Source organism: Nesoenas mayeri (assembly GCF_963082525.1).
Source record: "Nesoenas mayeri genome assembly, chromosome: 6".
Lineage (NCBI taxonomy): Eukaryota > Metazoa > Chordata > Aves > Columbiformes > Columbidae > Nesoenas > Nesoenas mayeri.
The window spans coordinates 35,175,726-35,197,742 of record NC_137545.1 but is presented as its reverse complement, the minus strand read 5'-3'; the positions used below and the strand labels follow the sequence as shown (position 1 = coordinate 35,197,742).

Here is a 22,017-nt window from a genome sequence, read left to right as displayed (position 1 = left end):
TCTCTGACAGTAACCAGGAGCTTTAATACCCTACATATCCTGGACCTAGGGCAAAGATCCATTGTCACCATGGATAAGCAAACATAATTATTGAACTCTTTACAAAAGGGTATGAGGAACCCTCTAGAGATGTACAGCATTTCAACTCAACCAGGTACTACTTAAAGTCTACAAATTCAGATAAACATCCAGCACTATTTCCAAAACTGCACTTAAGGACCTTGACTGTGTTCAGAGCCCGTTCACACTATACTCCCAAAAGTCAATGACACCACTGTGGAGCTCACGTGACATTTGAACTGCTTTCTGAAGCCAGTGCCTTAATACAGGACCTCTGTTAATGTCCATAGTTAGACGGCAGGAATGTCAGCATGGCTGATTTCTTTCAGTCACGCAGGATGTCTGTGGCAGAGCTAGGAGCTCTACATGTATTTTTAGAGTCCCAGTCTCATAACAGAGTGACACTCTGCAATCATTTTTGTTCTATTATTAATGTTATTTCTTTACACCTTGCCAATTTACAATGTTTTAAGCTGTCAGAGTATGGGGGAGTGTAGAAACAAGACTGCATGCCGTGGCTGAACACTGTTTCAATCACTGAATGCTTCCTTCTTTTACTAATATGTATCATCTAATAAGGCTCTGTTAATTCCCTTCAAAAATTCCAATATCTGATGTGCTGTTACATGCTTGGTAAATGATCTGTGTTTTATCATTATGTAAGTAAAGACGGAACATCTCTCTTTGCACGACTCAATGATTTAATAATTATTAATGAGACATTTCTGACAGATGATTAAGTGCATGCTAAATGTTTAACATAGCTTTTAGATGCTTGTATTATGATACTACAGAGCAACTGAAACTTCTTATACACAGCTCAGGTAAATTCCATTATAGCTATTTGGGAATTATTGATGAGATTTTGTGAATGGGACGAAATAACAAACTTTGGTCAATATATTCAGTGTCATTTGTATATCAAGCAGTTTTGCCACACTAAGGAGTTTCATGGTCTAAATGGATCCATATTGCAAGCCTATAGCCAAATACTCCATACCATGTACACGATTCTCACCTGCAGAATCCTGGCATGAAAGTCCAAAGACATTTGCCTTCTGCTAGACATGAACAGCTCATCTTCCTGCATGACAAGTTAGAAATAGAGCTCTGCTGTGAGAATCAGTCATCTGCAGGATGTCTACAGGCACGGATGCTCTGGAAAACAGTGGCAAGACATTGAGTAATGTGCATCAAACTGAATACGGTGAGCTGCAGAAGAAAGGTTGAGGACCTTTACACATAAACATGACATGGAGGTTTGTTATCACTAGCTTTAAAAACAAAAAAAATTCCCTTGAAATATTGACATATGACAAGTGAGAATATAGCTGGACATTTGGAACAATTTATTGTTTTCTTCCTTTGCCTGGTTCTGCAGTTAGCTCAGGTAGCAACTGGAAAACTTAATAAACATCTGCTAGCTTCTACATATATTCATCTTATGCAACATAATCTAAAAGAATTTCTTCATATTATTATTGTTATTATCGCTATTAGTCAGCAAGAGGTTAAGACAGTTTGAAAAGGTTGTGAGGTATGAAGCAAGAATTTGCCCAAATGGAAGACAAAGTGTTAGTCCAAACAAGGTATAAGCCTGACGTGGTCCTGAATAATATGTGCTCTTGGTCTCTATACACTTGCCATTCCCATGCACCTTACTGCAGTTTAAGGGAAGGAGTGTTAGCACTGAGAAGCAGTTTTTGGAGTCCAAAAGCCATGATGACTATGGAGAAGCAAGATTATTAGTTTGTTAGAATTAAATATATCAGTTGGTTCTAGTAAATCATTGAAGGCAGATCATGGTTTTCCTAAGCTCTGTTTGAGCTGGACTAGGACAATAAAGGACAGAGAGCCAATTTAAGCCACTTTGATGCTCTCCTGTCTCACAGTTTCTGGTGCTACTCTGCAGAAAAACACAGAGGCAGGTAAGAAGTTTTTGCTCATGCTTGCAGGCAACAGCTCGAAACAAACCGATATCTAATACTGCCACACAGTACAGTGATATCCTGCTAGGTTGTAAGCTGATGTGATGCTGCCCTTTGTCAAGTGACATGAACAGAGATCAAAAGCACCACAGCCAGGTTAAATCACCTTGACCCCCGTGAAGTCTTTGAGTTGTCCAAGAATGGTGACAGAAACATTAAGGTGCAAACTAACAGAGACAGAAAGGGTCATACAGTCTCTGGGTGACCACATTTTTACTGATAAAACATAGATGAATGAACTGTGTTTTGTTTCTAAGATAGTTTTCTCCAAAATAGCCTGCCTCCACCTGAAGCACCCAGCCTGAGCTAGGCTGGCTAGTCATTGACTTCTCCTATCAGCATTGCAAGAGAGAACTGTAGTTCAGGTACATTGAAACAGCCAGGCTGCGCTAAGGCCAGTCTGAACACTGGTAAGACCATGATTCCCCCTGGATTTATGTGATTGTTCAAGATCTGACACGTGAAAGACAAGGCTCTGGAAGATACCAGAGGGGTTAAGCACCCAATGACTTGCTGTGCCAACAAGACACGTGGCTCTTCCTTCACTTCATTTTAATTTTTGGCTATTCTGTGGCACAAGGACAGAAATTGTGGCCATCAGTAGAATTTAACTGTGATCTATTAAGAAAGACTGCCATCTCCTGGTTTCTTCAACAGTCTTCCGTGGAAAAAAAAAAAGAGTTGGTTTAGTTAAAGCTTACAGATGATCATAAAGTCACACTTGCTCTGAACCTTTAAGGGAAAATGTCACTGATAATAAAGGACAGGCAACTGAAAGTTGGAAAGGCTAATGCATTATGACTACACTATATAGGTCAAGCCAACGTGTGCAATAATTATAACTATCAAGCTTGACACAGTTTATAAAGGCTTGAACCATAAAAGCTCCGAGTCCAATAGCACGAGCTATTGATCATTCTCTTACACAGTGCTGACGGTCCGAGCTCCCACTGAGCTTCAATCGAAAAATGCAACATTACACAACAAACTAATAATTAACTATTCTCATTCTCAGGAATTTTAAAACTCCTTTAAAATGGCAATCTGAAAGGGTCCAGGTTTATGACAATCTGGTCCCCTAAGATGTATACTTTGTTACAAAATAGTATTTTACTGTCAATTGCCTATTTAAATTCTGGCAGTTAAGAGCAATAATCTGTGATTCTATGATTCTAAGGTTTACACAGTTTAGGAAGAAATGTAATAGTTTAACATGTTGTGTTATGTTATGTTATCTATGTTATGGTTATGCCGTTATGTTATGTTATGTTATGCTATGCTATGCTATGCTATGCTATGCTATGCTGTGCTATGTTATGTTATGTTATATTATGTTATGTTATGTTATGTTATGTTACGTTACGTTACGTTACGATATGTTATGTTATGTTATGTTTGTTATGTTTGTTATGTTATGGATGTTACGTTACGTTATGTTATCAGAAAGTTTTTCACAATACTTGACATTGCATCCTTCTATAATCTTTTACACTTCTAAATACAGGTATGAAAATGAGTAAGACAGAAGAAAACTCAGAAAAATCTTGCATTGTATCCTCCCACCATATTTTTCACTCAAAGTATAAGAAACATAGGGCTATGATTCCAGGAAGTAAAATCTGACTGCAAACTTCAGGAAACTACTTTAAAAGAGCAGTTTGAAAAAAAATCATAAATGGCAATTAGTAGAAAAATTTGTAATGAAAGAGTGTTTTGTGATAGTTAAATGTAGGAAAATATGTGACAGACAGGTTGGGGGGGTGGAATTAATCCTTCCTTCCCTTTCCTCTTCAACTAATGGCATCTTTGTGTAGGAGCTACTTTACAGCTAGAGTGACATCTTGTGTTCATTCCATCCACAAAACGCTGCAGATTGGTCTCCATCCAGCTGCCATGCACCCAGAATGTCCAAAGCTCTATCTTTCCCTTTCAATCTTTATCTTCAAATTAGTTGCAAAGAATCTTAGCTGAACCTGTGTTTCACTTACCATCTCAGATATTATAATCTCTTTAATTGTGACTTTATGTTATTTGAACAAAGCTATTCTAAATGAAGATATGTAAATGAGAGAGCAATATAAAAGACACACCGCTTCTCAAAAGGAGACAGTAATCTATTTACTAGGATTCTTTAAATTAAAGAGGGTGTTGTAAAAGGAAAGCCTCTTGTGCCTGAGAAAATTAAAGATCATGAACCTGTCAGTCTGCAAGTTATAAGCTAGCTGCTATACCTGCACTTTGATTAATATGTTAACTAATCACTTGATCCTACTTGTAGCCATTGCAGTATTTGAAAGACCTTCACCAAGTTTTATAAAAAAAGAAAATATTAAAAAATGGATCTTCATGTGTAAAGAAAGAGTATCATGAATTTAAATGCCATCTTAATAAAAGTGACAATACCTTACTGTCATGTGCAAAACAGGCTATTTATCAACACTGCCAAGGGATGGTGGTACAGTTGAAACAAACAGCTAATAACATGAGTTAGTGGTTTAAACTATTGTCTAGATCTGTCACAATAAAACTATCATTATTTCCTTCTGAGTCTTCTTTTTCATGATTTTGCAAAATTGCAGCTTGGAAAAAAAAAAAATTAAGACCAAAAAAAATAAGATCACAAAACTTGTTTTGAAATATCCTAAGAAGCACGATTCTTTTCTAACTCTAAGCAAGAACTTTTATAAGATATTGAGACAAAACAATGTTAGAGCACATGATAGTTTGCCACCTAATGAAATCTGTAATTTCTGAATTCCTATACATAATGCCATGACATCTGTTTGCACAGATGCAAGATCTGCATTTATCTGCAAATGCAACAAAGTTTTCCTTGTGTGCAATGCTGATAACGGTCAATTGACAAAGCCAACATATTCTGCTCAGTGAGATCTAACATACTTTCTCAGGACAGTTAATCAATTTGGGCCTCGTACCACACTAATGCAATTTCAAGAAGACTTGCCAAGTCATCCAGGACCCAACATGGACACTAGAGGTGAGTTCTTCATTTAGGGTTTTACTTGACCAGGGTTTCCAGGTCCTAATTCTTGACAGAGATGGGAGTGTGATGATGTGGGTGAAAGTAAAATAATGATGAACATGGCAGAGCTGGTTAAGATAGGAACATGTGGACAATGTCATGCCCAAAGGACATCTGTGTAAGTATTTACCCAGTGTAAGTGATTACCCTCAGTTTAAGTATTAGTGTCAGCTTCCTCCTGCCCAGATTTTTTGTTCACTCTATCACACAATGAACATATTCCAGAAAGGAGGACCACCTGGGTTAAATCCAGATCCAAACACCAAACCTAGCCACATATGTATAAATCAGTACAGACTAAGAAGAGCAAACTCATATATACTTAAAAACATATCCTCCAGACACAATACAAGGTAGCCAGGAAGAAAATGCAATCAGAACCTGAATTACACTGAGTTGCAGTAAGGAACTTTTACCTGCTTAAAATTCAGCCTTAGAATCATAAAATGTCCCGAGTTGGAAGGGACCTACAACGATCATCGAGTCCAGCTCCTGTCCCTGCACATGACAACCCCATAGTTCACACCATGTGTCTGAGGACATTGTCCAGTCTCTTCTTGAACACTGTCAGGCTTGGGACTGTGACACCTCCCTGGGGAGCCTGTTCCAGTGTTCCAGCACCCTCTGGTGAAGAACCTTTTCCTAATGTCCAACCTAAACCTCCCCCTGGCACATCTTCCTGCCATTCCCTTGGGTTCTGTCATCACTCACTAAAGAGAAGAGCTCAGTGCCTGCCCCTCTTCCCCTTGTGAGGAAGCTGTAACCACTACAAGCCTTGAACTGACTTCCCCTGGAATTATGTACCAAAAGTTTTTCTCGCAGAGGATGGTTCAGTTTATTTTCAAACGCAGCTGGTGCAGATGGCAGTTATTCATTCAACTTAATAAGCCAGTGGCCGGACCTGTTATCCAGTCTGAGGAAGTCTGGGCACGATCATGTGGTTCATTCTCTGAAGTTCTGGCAAAAAAAAAAAAATGTAATTCTCTTCCTGATGACCCCATATGATCTCTGCAAGACAACAATTACAGATAGTGACAAATTATTTTTGTTTCATCTCTAACATTAGTAGCTTTAAAAACAACCAAATAAAAGTTACATGCAATAAACACTTCAAAATTAATATAGCAATATGAGTAGTTCTGCAGTTTATTCTGCGTTACAGCAAGGTATTGCAGGCTGAGCCTTACACCATCTGCAGTCATTCAGACTTCTAACACACTGGTGCCCTGTTAAAGCTAGCGAGCTGCTGTGAATCCTCGTACTCCTTGTGCCATCTGCTGGTCACCAAGCATCTGAAGGGCGCTGCATTCCAGCCTGCAGGAATTCAGCCTTTTTGGGCAGAGGATGCAGAGCCAAAAAGCAGAAGGACACCAGAAGGAAAGGTCTGTCACTGGGATGGAGGAGCAGCTGGAAGCTGCAGCTGGCCAGATGGAAAGCGCTGCCTAAAAGAGTTCCAAAAAGCTGAGCCCTGGAAATTAGGGGCTCCCAGATTCGACCCACTTTTTAGCACTTCCAGGCTGGTGAAAATCCAGAGGATTACACATTATTCGTGCCCACCAGGAGGAAGAGGCAGCGGATCGGGTGGCTACTAGAGATGCGGGACTTCACTGAAGGCACCGCTGTGTCCCTTATCCCCAGGGTCACCGGTTCCGCAAGTCTGAAAGTGTCACCAGCTCTACCGCTGGAAGTCGGTATCGAAAGTTTCCAGCGCTCGGTGCAGCAGCCCGGGGATCCCCGCTCTGGGCACACGGGTGTCCCCAGCCCCTCCGGCTGCACACCACAGGACACACAGGGTGTCCCCAGATCCACCTCCCCCGGAGGTGCGACATTCGAGACCGCACAGGTGGATGCCCGGGGGCGTTTCTTTCCGCGGTTGGATTTAAACAGCTGTACAAGTGAGCGGATGCAACGCCACCGGGCAAACGGGCACCGGGGGGCAAGAGGCGCCTGTGGAGGAGATGGTAACTGCCTTCCTGGCGGTAAAATGGGCCGTTTTCCACCCTCGCCCGGGGACACACGGGCCCGGGGCGGGACAGTCGGTGCCATTTCCGAGGTCACCCCCATCAGGGACGGGGACCCCAACGCTGCCTCCGCCGGACCGCCGGGGGCGCTGCGGGCCGCCCGTCAGGCCTCGCGGACGGCGGAGGGGCGGTTCCGGTGGGACCGGATGCGCCGCAGCGCCGTCCCCACGTGTGGCCGCGGGAGCGGACGGAGGCGGCGGCGATGTCGGTGTCGGTGGCCGCGAGCAACCTGCCCATGCGGCTGCTGCGCAGGAAGATCCACAAGCGCAACCTGAAGCTGCGGCAGCGCAACCTGAAGCTGCGGGAGGCCGAGGGGGCAGGTACGGCGGGGCCGGGCCGGGGCCAGCTGGGCATGCGGAGCCTGTCCCGGGCTGAGCGCTGGCGGAGCAGTCGCTGATTCTGGTTTCCCTTTCTCTCTCCCAAACGTGTCTCCGCCAGGCGAGGCGGCATCGCGGGGCTCCCCGGAGGAGGCGGCGGAGGAGGAGGCGGCCCCCGAGGTGGAGGCGGCGGCGGCCGGAGCGGTCGCGAAGGGTGCGGAGGGAGCCGGGCCCCGCGGCGGGGAGGAGAAGAAGAGGAAGAAGAAGAAGAGGAAAGCGGCGGCTGAGGCGGGAGATGGTACGTTATCCGAACCGCAGCTTGTTTCTTAGGGCTAAGTTATTCTTGAAAGAAGGCGCTTTTTGGGGTCTCCATTTTCCACCCTGTTGGAGAGGAGTCACAGAATGTCCTGAGTTGGAAGGGACCCACAAGAATCATCGAGTCCAACTCCTGTCCCGGCATGTGACAATCCCACAGTTCACACCATGTGTCCGAGGATGTTGTCCAGTCTCTTCTTGAACGCTGTCTGGCTTGGGGCTGTGACACGTCCCTGGGGAGCCTGTTCCAGTGCTCCAGCACCCTCTGGGTGAAGAATATTTTCCTGATGTCAGACCTAAACCTCCCCTGGCACATTTTCCTGCCATTCCCTTAGATCCTGCCATTGGTCACCAGAAAGAAGAGTTTGACGCCTGCACTTTTGAGGAAGCTTTGTAGCCCTCTTCTGGATGCTCTCCAGTAGCTTAGTATCTTTTTATATCTTTTTGATACTGTGCAGCCCAGAATTGCACACAGTGCTCCAGGTGAGGCCACACCAGAATTTGTCACCTGGATATGAGAAGCACCGTGTGTTGACCTGGTGTATGTTCTAAAACTCTGGAGATCTTCAGTTACTCGTTTTCTTATTCTAGCTGTAACATTTGAGCTCTAATATGTACTAAACCTGTAGCAACCCATTTAATTCTTGCATAATATTCTACTTCGTAAAGGTAAGTTTAAATGTTTTGCTTTTTTCTTGCAAATATGTATGCTGGCTTTCAAAGCAGAGCTTTGACAGACAGATGCCTTCAATGCAGCCATTATGCCTTTTTAATAACATATTAAGCATTTGGTGACATCTCCATATTATGAAACTAAAGTATAGTGGGAAACTACCCCAAATGGTGTCCTATAAATATTGCTTGATTTTTATATACTTGTATATACACACACAAATATACTTTTATATATATATATCTGAAACATTTCTCTGTTATGCCTTTCATGTTTGTGACACTTCTAATGGTTATGCAAACTAAGAGGTGTTTTCATGCAGTTCTCTGAGGATTCACATATTCGAAACAGCACAGGGATTACATTTCGTGTGACCTGAGTACAACCCTTGTTGGAAGCTTTATGGTTGCGCTACAGATAGGAAAGAATTTTGTAACTTGTTCCATGTTTCTGTAGAAAATGTCGTATAGTATACATTAAGCTTCACTGTTTTACTGTGTAAAGTGGATTGTATGCAAGGAACTTCTGAATTTTTTTCTCTCGGCCTCAAAAATTTCCATAGCAAACTTGCCTCCTTTCTTGTGCCCCCATTGCACCCCATGAAAAATGTACGATGTTTGTAAGTTGTTTACAGACTAAAGAAATTCACTCTGTGGAACAACTTTTCATGATGAACATGTCTTTCATATCTCTAACTGACTTGTCTTCTGTAAAATAATGTTCTAGATACAAAAACTAAAAAAGCAAAATGCGAAGAAGATGAATCTGTGGAGGTAGAAGATGAAGACAAGCAGGATTCTGGAGAGAAACAAGTGGAAGAGGAGGAGGGGGAGGAGGATGAAGTGCCCAGTTTACCACTAGGTGTAACAGGTATCTTGTGTCTCTTTTTCATACATGTGCAAAAATCCAAGGTCTAATGCTTTCTTCCAGGGCAAGCTGCAGTCTTGAAATTATCTGTAGAAGTCAGGGGTTTGAATACAGGTGACACTGGCAACGGTACAGCTGTTATTCAGTTACTGTTCTTTGAAATTTGCATTACGTACACACTCTTGTTAGTCTTAAAATGACTAGTGAAAATTTGTTTTAAAAAATATACACACATACGTGTAACGGTAGAAGAAAAAGTCCAAGAAGAGCAAGGCAGAGGTGTACAACTAGTAAATTTGGCATGAGAAGTGGCGCATTCACGTTCATTGTTAACAGCTCTGCGGTATTCCTAGAAACATGTTAATCAGTATTTCATCAGTGTCTTCACATTTTACAGTAGAAAGGAATAAGAAAAAGTCCTTTGCTTTGACTTTTTTTTTCCATCTAGGTCAGTTTTAACTGTGTCATCTCGGAGGACAAATAGAATTGAAGACTTTTTATTTCTTTTTTCCTTCTTCACTTCAGGTGCTTTTGAAGATAATTCCTTTACTTCCCTGGCTGGTCTTGTCAGTGAGAACACATTGAAAGGCATAAATGACATGGGGTTTACACACATGACTGAAATTCAGCATAAAAGTATTAAGCCACTTCTGGAAGGCAGGTAAGAGTCTTTTTAATCATTGTATTGACTCCAGATGTCGTCTACATTTTGCTAGCAAGCTGAATGCATGAAATGTGACTTTCTGCAGCTAAAATGCTTTTTAAAAATACGTTCTTGTATGTTTAAAGTATTTTGCTTATAGACATTAATGCAAGTTAACAAAGTATGTCTGTGTTGCCTGTGAACAAATACTTAGGGTAAGCTCATGGGAACTATTTTGTGTGCGGCTTTGAAAGCAGGGAAGTCTGTTTTCGCTAGTCTGGTGTCTCAAAGAGTCTCTAGAGCTGTGGTGACGAGTTGCTGTGGACCACATCTGCCACCGAGCTCTTAATACCAACTCTGCTGTTTTTGCAGAAGCCCTGTTATGTTTTTACGTTGTCGACATCATTCAAGATAGGATTGTTCTTTTCTTTGTACAATTAACCGAATACTTCTCTTTCTAACTTTGCTGCACACAGGGATATTTTAGCAGCTGCAAAAACAGGCAGTGGCAAAACACTTGCGTTTCTTATTCCTGCAGTAGAGCTCATCTACAAGTTAAAGTTCATGCCTAGAAATGGTAAGGCTCTTCATTTCACAGTTGAATTTTACTGTGGCCATCAATTTAGGAATATAGCCAGGAGGAAGATTGGACGAGTTGTAACTTATTCGTGTCTGATGTATTTTTTAGGAACAGGTGTTATTATTCTTTCTCCTACTCGAGAGCTTGCTATGCAAACCTACGGAGTTCTTAAAGAACTTATGAATCATCACGTTCACACCTATGGTCTGATAATGGGGGGCAGTAACAGATCAGCAGAAGCACAGAAACTTGGAAATGGAATCAACGTCATTGTAGCAACACCAGGAAGACTTCTGGATCATATGCAGGTAGATAAAATCTTGGTGTCTTATCTGCATTATTATAACATAATAAAACTGCTGTCCCTGTCTGACTCTGAATTTGTTAATCTTCTAGAACACTCCAGGTTTCATGTACAAGAACTTGCAGTGTTTGGTAATTGATGAGGCGGATCGGATCTTGGAGGTTGGATTTGAAGAAGAAATGAAACAGATCATAAAACTTCTACCAAGTAAGAAAAAAAATCTGTCTTTCCTGGAAATCACTTGATTAACATTATGTCTTCTTTATGACTCAATTATTATAAGAGAAGTCATTAATTTTTATAGTTCTGTAAATGCACTTCACTGTGATTGTCTTACTCTGTCCTTTCTTTTCTTTTTTCCTGATAGCTAGCATATATTATTTTATTTAAAATCAGTTATATGAAGGACAGAATCTTAATATGCACTTTAGAGATAGAATTCTGTTCATATAAGATCCTTTTAGTATAACATCTACATTTTCCCATTCATTTTTCTCTGCCTGCTTATTTCCTATGTTTAGTTATTACATAATAAGGCTGAAATATAAGGAAAAAGGTCTTCTGACTTGCAGTTCAAATTTTCATCATGTCTCTAAGAACAGTATCTTACAGAAATTTTGTTTGTGTATTTACCTTAACATTTTCTTTTCCTAATTTTTCATTTAGCTATTCTTTGTAATGAATGCATATAACACATTCTCAGAGTCAACAAGGTTCTCCCTTTAACTTCCAAAATACAGGAACAAAACCAGGGAAATAGTATATAAATAAATATTAAATACTAAAATTCAGATCTGCATATTTCAAATGCAGATAGATAAATTTAATAAAACCTGTGAAGAATGTTAGTGAGCAGTGCTAAAAACAGGAAGAGAAAGAAGAATAGGAAAATTACAGATCAGATATATTTTTACTTTACATGAGTTTAACTTGTTTTCGTCTCTTTAGGAAGGAAATAATATTTTAAAACAGATGCTTCAAAGTAGCAAAAAGCATTTTAAAAGTGGTGGCACCAGTTTTTCAAAAAGAACAGTTGCTACTGTTCTTGCAGTTGTGAAATGAAACAGGTTAAGTCTGTGTTTTCCATGTACAAGAAAATGTTACCAGGTCAGGATGTGCATTTGAGCTGTGGGATGACGGGCAGGCAGGAGATTCTGTGTAGCTGTTCTAAGACCATTGGAGTCACTGGGGCTTGGTGCAGATTTACAGCAATGGGAGCAACAGCATGCACAAACGCATATGGTCTAGACTGATTTTTCAAGACGAACAGTAACCATGCACTTGGCGTTTTGCTAAGCTTTTTCTTGCACAATCTCTAGAATGATTTTTATATTCATGGGAATGAAATCAATTTATAGTTAGAATTAGAAGGTCGGTGTATATTTAAATAATTGTTTGGTTACTAAATTGGAGTGCAAATGATTATTAACATTTTCCCAGAGAGAAGGAATATTGTGTTTTGATAGATGCTAGGATTTTGTGGGTGGGGGCAGCTTAAGTAAACATCTTGTACAATCCATAATACAATTACACTGGTCTTTGTTTGTAGTTAGCAGTATGTTTGAATTAGAATTTAATTGACAAAAAGGAGAAGACTTGCTCAGGGAAGTTTGCAACTAGAGATTTCATGGACTTGCTATTTGAATTCTCCTTTAAAAAATGAGGCTGTTGTTCAAAACAAATATTTTTTCAGAGCGCAGACAGACGATGCTTTTTTCTGCAACACAAACCAGAAAGGTTGAAGATCTGGCAAAGATCTCCCTGAAGAAAGAGCCACTGTATGTTGGGGTTGATGACAACAAGGAGACAGCAACAGTAGATGGTCTTGAACAGGTAAAACACAAATGTTACTCAAAGGGTTTGATCTGTGAACATACCAGTGTGTTTCAAGGGGGTTGTACAAACACTGTCTTAAAGGTGTGTACCATCCTAGTGGGCAAAAGCTTTCGGTTGCCTGAAGGGCTTTATTCAGTCTGCTAACTGCAGTAAATTATACGCATCCAGTCGATGTTTGCAGGACAGATGATATAAAACCTCATGGAATAGCAATACGGTTACTTGAACTTGTCTATTCCTATTTATATTATATACCTAAGCTCCAGTTGTTTAACTTCCATGTTACTGACTAGCAAGATAAATACTTCAGATATGTTTCATTGTTGTTGCTCTAAATGCAGTTGCGCAGCAGTTTCTGGGTTTGTGCAGTTGACATGATGAATGTTGTTGTAAAATTACCAGTACCTATGTATTACCTTACAGTAAATCCGTAGCAAGAATTCCATAAAAAAAATCTTTGAAATCACAAAAAAAAATATTAAGAACCCTATGCAGTTATTTTCATGCCTGATGTCAGTAATTCAGAGTTCTTGAAATGAATTTTAATAGTATAAACAAATTTTTTACTGAATTTAAACTAGTTTGGATAATTAATTAAAAATTACTTCTTCAAATTTCAAGTTAGTACAGTAAGTTTCTTGCCAAGTTCATAGTCTTCAGGAATTTCACATACCAAGGTGAGGGACAGACAATAAATCAAATGGTTGGGCCCAGTATAGCTGGAAAAATTAACTATTTGGCTTATTTGTTTCGCAGCATAACATTTCCTCTGTTTAACTGTCTTGCTGAAACAGAAGTTTGTTCCAGACTACTTTATTTAACAATTTTTTTCCAGGGATATGTAGTGTGTCCTTCTGAAAAAAGATTCCTTTTGCTCTTCACATTCCTCAAGAAGAACCGGAAGAAGAAACTAATGGTATTTTTTTCTTCATGTATGTCAGTGAAGTACCACTATGAGTTACTCAACTACATTGATCTGCCTGTTTTGGCCATTCATGTAAGTATTTTATGCATTGATTAATTAATCTCATAGTACTTGAAGTTGTTACTGACCTCACGTTGACCTTATTTCAGTCCAGTTTCTAATAAACAGATTCACTGCTTACAAACTGATTATGGTCTTGGTAAGTCTGTAGAGGAAGAAGATAAAGACTATGTAATAATGATATTTCAATATTGTCAGTCTTGTTATTTTCCAAACCAGGGTTGAACACTGATATTTACGTTCTGTGTGTGGAAAGCCTGTTTTCTTCCAAGGGGTTGCCTTTCATAAGCACTACAACTCGATTTGTGGAGCAAAGCTGCTGTCAGGGGAATCTAAATTCTCTAATCCCTGGAGTGATGGCTGCTTTTTCTAACGCCAGGGTGATGTTTGGTTTTGCTAAGCCAATTGTTACCATTTGGATAGGTATTCTGAATTTTTATTGAAACCACAAAATGCATAGTCCAGGAGAAAGAGTTGACTGAACGTATATGAAATAGTTATAACTCACCACAAATGGCCTTTTTTATTTTGTTCTTTTGGGGACTTTTTTGCTGTACTTTGATAGAACTTTTACCAGTATTTATATCTTTTTTTAACCTGTAATCTATTTAACATATTGCTAGACATGCAAATATCCTTTTTCTGAAGTTCAGGCATTTATGCAGCCCTCTTGAACAGAATCCTTATGTAACCAAATATTAAATACTTCGGAAGATAGAGTGTAGCCTAAGAGATGCTATTTCTTATAGCCGTGTGCTGCTGACCATGATAGTGTTGTTTCTTCACTTCAAAATGGTCCTGCGTGGTCTGTACAAGTCCCTGATATGGAAAGTTGCCCCAAGTTATGTCATATTTTTGTCAGTGATATAATATGTGAAATGGGAAATTAGATTTAAGCTTACAAGTTGGCAGATTTTTTTTTTTAGTTGATACTTCACCCTTAATGTGTGTGTTTCTTTTTAGGGCAAGCAGAAACAAACCAAACGTACTACAACATTTTTCCAGTTCTGTAATGCAGAATCTGGAATACTGTTGTGCACCGATGTCGCTGCCAGAGGACTGGATATTCCTGAAGTTGACTGGATTGTCCAGTATGACCCTCCAGATGATCCAAAAGTAAGTTGAGGAAACAGAGAAATGTCACAGCAACAAATCAAATCTTAGATAAAACATAATTCCAGAGAAAAGCTGAAACCGCTGCTTGACAGGTGAGGATTCAGTCACGTTTGTATCTAGCAGTTCATTCCTTCTGTTTCCCTTCACCAGCTCCTAGGAGATGCTGCACGTTACTGAGGCCTTTGGTGCCTTTTTAAGAGTGGCTTTCTAAAAGATTATTTTCTTTAAATCTAACCAACTGAGCAACAAAACACTTCTCAGAAGGAATATGAGTTTCTCTCTGCATCCCTCAGTCTCCTAATGAGCTTTTCCAGTGGAAATTTGATTTTCATTAAAAATCAGCATTCTTATTTGAATAAATGTCCAGTGTAAACAAGCGAAACGCAGTTTTCACAAATATACAGAGCAAATATACCAAAAGCAAAGTTTAATTTTCATTTACAGCAGATGTAGTTTGTTGGGGTTTTTTTCCTTCAAAAAACAGGTAAAATACTTTTAGTCAGGAGATTCTGTCTCAGCCTAATTATGCTTTACATCTTCACCACTTGGTTTCCCTTATCCATGTGTCACTGCTAAGAAGTCTTAAAAAATATGGGTGATGCATTACACTAATGCTGACTTGGTGGGGTTTTTTTGTGAAGCTGTTTGATCATTACATGTTTGAAAGACAGATTGGACTTGTTGTTTCTTATTTTTTCCAAAAGGAATATATTCATCGGGTTGGTAGAACTGCCAGAGGCATAAATGGTAGAGGACACGCTCTGCTCATTTTACGACCAGAAGAACTGGGCTTTCTTCGTTACCTAAAGCAAGCCAGGGTAAGCTAATGTCTAGTTGTTGGCTTTTTTGTTAAACTGTGCAATAGGTTTTTAAAGGCAAAAACTGTAATCCTTAATCCAACATTGTAATTTTTTTAAGCAAAAAAACATTGTTGCTTAGAAAATATTCAACTGAACATCTGACTTGAAGTCTGAAGTCAGCAGCACAAAGGTAAATATTGAGTGTATTTATAGTTGCTTTGCAACTGCAACTTGTGTTATTAAAGGATAAATGTGCTATGACCTGTCTCAGGAAGGATACTGGGAGGTGGGCCATCCAGAGAAAATTAAAACGCAGAGGTTGCTCATGCAGTTTTTATTTTTTCTATTCAAAGAACCAATTGCATTTTGTTCAATTCCAAAAGAAGTGTAGCTGCCTTGTAATCATTTTAATATGATAAAACTGCACATGGTTTCTTGGTTGCTCTCCTTATGGGCTTGTTTGCACAATAGAGTTTTGCCACTTGTAACTGAAGTGGTGACGCTTCTAAAGCAGAAGATAAAGGGGTAAAAGTATTGTACGGAGTGTCTTTGTTATTCTAGTTTAAAGGAAGTGATAATACTGGCATATTGATGTAAAAGCATTTTGTGGTAAGAGTAATAATAGAAAATAGCGCGATCATTGCTTTGAATAAAAGATGATGCCAAAAACCTAAAAATATGTACAAGTGTGATTTTAAATCACAAAAACATCCTTGAACTTGAGAGTTGTAATTACATATTGGCAGATACAGCTATGGTATTAAAAAACACATTGCTGTTTACACAGTATAAATAATCTTGATATTTTATTTCTTTCTTTTTTAAGGTACCACTAAGTGAATTTGAATTTTCTTGGTCAAAAATTTCAGACATCCAGTCTCAGGTATGAAATGACTTATTACTACAGCTGCTCTGAATATCTGTGTTATAATTTACATGGAGAATGTTAGTCTATAATGACTGCAGTTTAAACATATGCATGCTTGTTTGGAAAAATTCCTGTGGATGTGTATGGGGCAGTAAATCCTCGTGTTGCATTGTCCCTTGATGGCAGTAAAGCAATAAAATGTTTTGAAATTGGAGATTAATTCTAATATCCAGTACTAAATTGTCATAATTATACAGAATGAATTTGCTTGTAAGAATTGGTTTCATTTGCATTACATTGCAAAACTATGGTGATATAAACCAGATTTCAACTTTTGAACAGATTGTTCTTCTCTAGCATAGCAAACAGGGTTTCGGTGGCTTTTATTGAATGGTTACGTATAATCGCAAGTAGCATGTGCTTTATGAGATTATTTACTCAAAGACTTCAGTGTGCAGAACGAGATCCCATAGCAACACTTGCAGATGCTAGTAGATACTCCAGCTGGATTTTTAACTGCCTGATGTTGTTAAAGTCCAGTATCAGCTACACCTGCTTTGTGTTCCAGTGCTATAAATACAGCCATGGAGCACGAAGTTGAATAGAATGACTTGTGAATTTCCATTGTTTAGTTCTATGAATCATTCTTTTCATAAGAGCACTGTAAAGCTTCTTTGCATTAATTTAAATTTGAAATAGCAAGTACAAGAAGCAGTGACAGGCCTTGCAGAAAGATGTTCTTAGTTAAGAATAATTAGCGGATAATGATGTCTAATGTAACTTATTTTTCATGTGCTGAATTAATGTATGTTAAACATCAAATGAGACATTTGGATCTAAAGAGTATTGGGAAATCAGCCCGCAACTAGTAAAACTTCTCAGTCAACACTACTGAATCTGCATTTTTGTCTTAGAATTACTACTGCACATTTTACAACTCATAATAGAGAAGACTATACATAGATTTACATGGAATGGTGCAGTTTAGATGTCTGACTTCAAAGTATACTGTTGCAATCTGTTAATTCTGAATACACATGGCGTCATAGCGTGGCTGCAGTTGTATACTCCTTCTGGACTAACTTGTTTGGGACAACCCAATTTAATATTTGTGTGAATTTTCGTATTGCTGAGGCTTTGTGCTGTAATTCAGCTTCAGGCTTTTTTGTCCCTCTATTTGTTTATTAAAGTGCTCTGATATATTTATCTGCACTCACCCATCATGGGGCAATTTTTCTGAAGTGAATAGTAAATGTCACTGCAGCCCACACAGTAAATAATTTGCTTGAATGTAATTTATACATGTGTTATAGCTATAATTGGATATGTCTTTTGGGTTTGGCTTTTTTTCCATCACCAGCTGGAGAAACTGATTGAGAAGAACTACTTCCTTCACAAGTCAGCCCAGGAAGCCTACAAAGCTTACATCAGAGCTTATGACTCCCATTCACTGAAGCAGATCTATGATGTCAATAACTTGGATCTTCCCAAAGTCAGCCTTTCATTTGGCTTTAAAGTTCCTCCATTTGTCGACCTCAGTATCCTTTTACTGCAGTGTTTCAAAGCTGAATTTCTGCTTTATAAATGTTAAATGCAACTTACTGAAGTTCCTATGCTGCTTCAAATTCCGATTTTTTTTTTTCTATTAATCACATAAATGCATCCTGCTCCAACCATGGTTTATCAAAGAAAATGTTAAATAGCAAATATTAAAGCTGCAAAAATGGCCTACAACTGTCCATGGTTTAGTGCATGTACATGCTGTACGTGCTATAGTTGCTGCAGGGTAGCAGATACTGGAATTCATATGTGTACTTTTCTCCTCCATGCAAAATTATTTTCATTGAAAGGTACAGGCTTAAGTTTAATAATCATGGAATATTGAAAAAGAGGGGCAAGAGCATGAAATAGAAGACTCCATCTAGATTTCTGTCAAGCCTGCCAGCGGATGGAATTTGAAGCAGTAGTACTTTAGCCAACTCAGCCAACAGGAGAAATAAAAGCATTATTTAGAACCACAAGCACAAAGTTCTAGTTTTGCCCATGGTTATGCAACTCAACTTTTTGTATAATGTTGCTATTTTTTCTCACATTAATAACTCATACCTAAAAAGCAACATTTCAAATGATTCCTTTAAGTTCTTTAACCGATAAAATTCCAGATGTGCACAGCAACCATGGCAGAAGACTACAGAAAAGAGGTGGAGGTGGAGGATTTGGTTACCAGAAATCGAAGAACGTCCACAAAGCTAAAATTTTCAAACACATTAGCAAGAAGTCAGACAAACGGCAGTTTTCTCGTTAATCGTACATTCATTAAAATGCCTTTTAGCATTGGAATAGACTTCAGTTCAGGAAGACTCTTTGGAAGGGAGACTAAAGATAGGGAGAATATGACCTGCTAATTTTGCTATACTTGTTGTAAGGAAGAAGATGGTTGAATGTAATTATCTGAAGTCAATACTACAGAGTTTTTTATTAAAGAAAGAAAAAGTACTTCTAGGATTTATAGAAGAATTTGCTTTATGTTTACCCTTTTATCTGTGCACACCTCTGAAATTTTTTTGAATAAATGCAAGGACAGATTATAGTGTGAGATTAAAAAAATATTTTGCTCACATAAATCATTGCAAGGGTTTTTAGTGCTACAGAACTCTGCTTCGTCCATCAAACATGCTGAAGAATATAGCAAGATTCCTTTAGAACAGAAAATACTTGTGAATAAAGGCTGTATGAACTTGTGATTGATTTCAGTCATGGTATCTGTATAACAAGTACAGTGTCCAACATTAAACAAAAAAAAAATCTCTTATACCACATCTGGGACATGCTTAATACTGTCACTTTTAATGTGATAAAATGGTAACATTCTAGTGAAATGCTTGGTTTTCCTTCTTGTTCTCTTTAAACCTAAATTTGTCCATCTTGTAATGGCTAGTGTACTCTCTTATGAATATGCAAAGAAAATTAAGAAAAGCAGATGCATAAAGTGGAAGCACTCAGCCCAGATAATGTTTGTTCAAATGCTCCATCACTTCAGTGCAAATTTTTGCAGTTGTATCTTGTAAGTTAGAAAATTGAATTGCTTTGTAGTCTTAATTTATCAGATCAGTGATGGGCAAAACCAAAGGTATTACCACAGGACTGAGCCGAGCTGATGGGCACAGCCAGTGACTACCTGTCTGACCATGTGCTGCGCAGCCAGACCTGCTTGGGCTTAGAAGCAAATCAGAATTCCTGCTGCTTCTCTGTGCAGGTAAAAATCTACTTCGTCGAGAACTGCTTTGATCTGTCACTTCTCATTGTTCTGGGAAGAGAAGGCTGACTGCTTTCCTAGCAGAACCTCCAGATCTACCTCATTTTTTTTCTTTGGGAGAGCTGATGCACTATCAATTTCCGAGGTCTGATAGGAGGACAACAGAAAAACGGGTTTGGCAGGAGTCTTCACTACTCCCTGGTAATTTTGATTTGCATTTTCTTACATAGCCTAATACAAATAAATCTTTGACATAATCTCATCCAAGAGATGAAAAGACCAGATGATACTGTTCTAGAGTAGTACTACCTGCCCCTCCCCGTCCCCCCCCCAAAAAAAAGGAAGCGCTAACACTGTTACTTAAACATTATTAATGTATAGTGGCTGCAACAGTCTGACGTAACTACATAGTCTGCTATTTCACACTGTAATTTCCTGGTTAAGCAGAAGAGAAATTCCCAAGCTGACACTGAGTATTGAAAGAGAAGAACTTTGGCGTCCTGCCTTGTGCAGATGTAGTTACCCTTCTCTTTGTTTATGGAGTCATAAATGAAAAATGGCTTGTGATGAAATATCTGTGTGTATCAGGCAGGATCTATTCTACTACAGTATTGCAAGAAGTTTAAAAGATTGTCAAACGGATTGGAAATCTAACGTTTCCTTTGCAGTTTACCCTGTTATCAATCTTGTGAGCAGTTAATAGACCTCAGCCATCAGATTCTCAAGGCTTGTCTCATAACGGTGACTGATCGGTTGGGAACTAATACCACGTGCCTTGAGAAATCACCGTCTTTCTCCGAGAACCTTGACAAAGAAATTGGACTCTCTAAACCACTTAAGGGGGTGATCAGAACTGTCCTGCTTGAACTGAAAGATTTTTTTGACAGTTGTTGGAACAGGCCCATAAAGGAGAATTCCATTGCTGAGCTACTGCTCATAATCATGAAAAATCTTGCCATGATGTGAGTTTCCTGCACCATAATGCTGCCAAGTTATGGACAAGCACAAGACTAGTCAGAAAGTGTCACCATCAAATTTTTCAAGGTGAGTATCACATTTATTGACACTGTAGAGCAAGAATAATTGAGAACCAGATAATACCTACCTGGGTCTGCTGTAAATAAGAAGTATATTTATATTTTGGCAGTAATTAGCCTTTTTGTTTCATGTATGAGTTGATAATTTAAATAAGCTACCAAAGCTTTAGATACTGTAATGATTTGCTTTCAAGCCGGTACACTAAGCTCGGGGAATCAAGCTCTCACAGGAAGGGTGAAAAGGTCTATATGATTAAAAAAAACATTTGAGTAGAGGTCTCCAGTTTCTTCCCACTATGAAGGAAGGCACAGTACTGACAGGACACCAGCACAGGTCTGTGACTTCTGGTTTTAGTTGTACCACTGTCCTCTTCAGGACATAGTTGTCCAGTTACTTCAATCCCCCAAAACTTAAAAGGGATTTTACAGAGATCTAAAAACCTGACAACTAGAAAAGAGCCAGTTATTAGCCCTTAAAAGGTGTGGGGTTTTGTCTGTTTGTTTGTTTGTTTTCAAAAAACAACTAAAATAACAATTCTCAAGCGTAGAATCAACTGGCTAGACATACAGAATAAAATCTGCCTCTGCTCTTGACTTGTGCCCTACCAGCTTGATTTCCTCAGGGTTTTACCTGCTTGGCTTAGCAGGGGAATTCATGCAACTGTTTCTGATGCTTTTGTTGGCTCCAGATTTATAGGAGGTGTTGAGCTGTGGCAATAGGAATCCAGCACTTTGCTTCTCAAAAATTTTCTGGCTTGCATCAAAATCATAAATACTATAATGTTGCTTGTGTCAAATCTCTTTATTGCACTGACACATAAGGAAGATATTACCTTTTTTTTTTTCTCCTTGTAGCCACAATAAACATTTGATATGGAGTTGTGAGGAGAGGTAGAGGAAGGATGCCATTAAAAGAATGGAAGACAAATGGAAAATCAGGGTGCTGTCTAGACACACGCTCATTTTGTTATATTGGTGTCATCCAGCTTCAGAAGCAGCATGCACCTTCCCAAAAAAATCTGAGCATCCTCTACAGTCCATCTTCCCAAACACTTTTGTAAGCTACAACACTGAAAAACAGAAACAGCTACTATTTTTTTTCCCAGTTGTTCAGAATTAAAAAGAAAACAATAGGCTCTGCAAAATCCTGTATAACAGTTTCAAAACCTCTTCCAAATGCTCCTCTCTGTTTTGGCTGGTATCTGAAGATGTTTAGCCGCTCAGGGTTTGCTGAGCTCCTCTGTGAGTGGTTGCAATCACCTATGAACGTTGAAAATGTACATAACTAAACCTAGTGGTTCCCTCATA

At 39.1% G+C, this 22,017-nt stretch overlaps 1 protein-coding gene across 2 annotated transcripts; it reads left to right on the top strand.

Moving 5' to 3' along the window:
* The first annotated feature begins 7,284 nt into the window (after nucleotides 1-7,284).
* On the top strand, nucleotides 7,285-19,237 carry DDX18 (DEAD-box helicase 18). 2 transcript variants are annotated; one of them, XM_080347025.1, is made up of 14 exons: nucleotides 7,285-7,432; nucleotides 7,551-7,727; nucleotides 9,144-9,287; nucleotides 9,810-9,945; nucleotides 10,404-10,504; nucleotides 10,616-10,815; nucleotides 10,904-11,018; nucleotides 12,505-12,644; nucleotides 13,483-13,644; nucleotides 14,596-14,748; nucleotides 15,453-15,566; nucleotides 16,375-16,431; nucleotides 17,777-17,954; nucleotides 18,579-19,237. In XM_080347025.1, exons 1-14 carry the CDS (start codon nucleotides 7,315-7,317, stop codon nucleotides 18,719-18,721), a joined length of 1,938 nt encoding a protein of 645 aa, XP_080203151.1. In that variant the 5' UTR covers nucleotides 7,285-7,314; the 3' UTR covers nucleotides 18,722-19,237. The 2 variants fall into 2 exon arrangements, with proteins under 2 accessions (XP_080203151.1, XP_080203152.1); XM_080347026.1 differs by lacking the exons at nucleotides 16,375-16,431; nucleotides 17,777-17,954; nucleotides 18,579-19,237 and adding an exon at nucleotides 15,667-15,737.
* The last annotated feature ends 2,780 nt before the right edge of the window (nucleotides 19,238-22,017 follow it).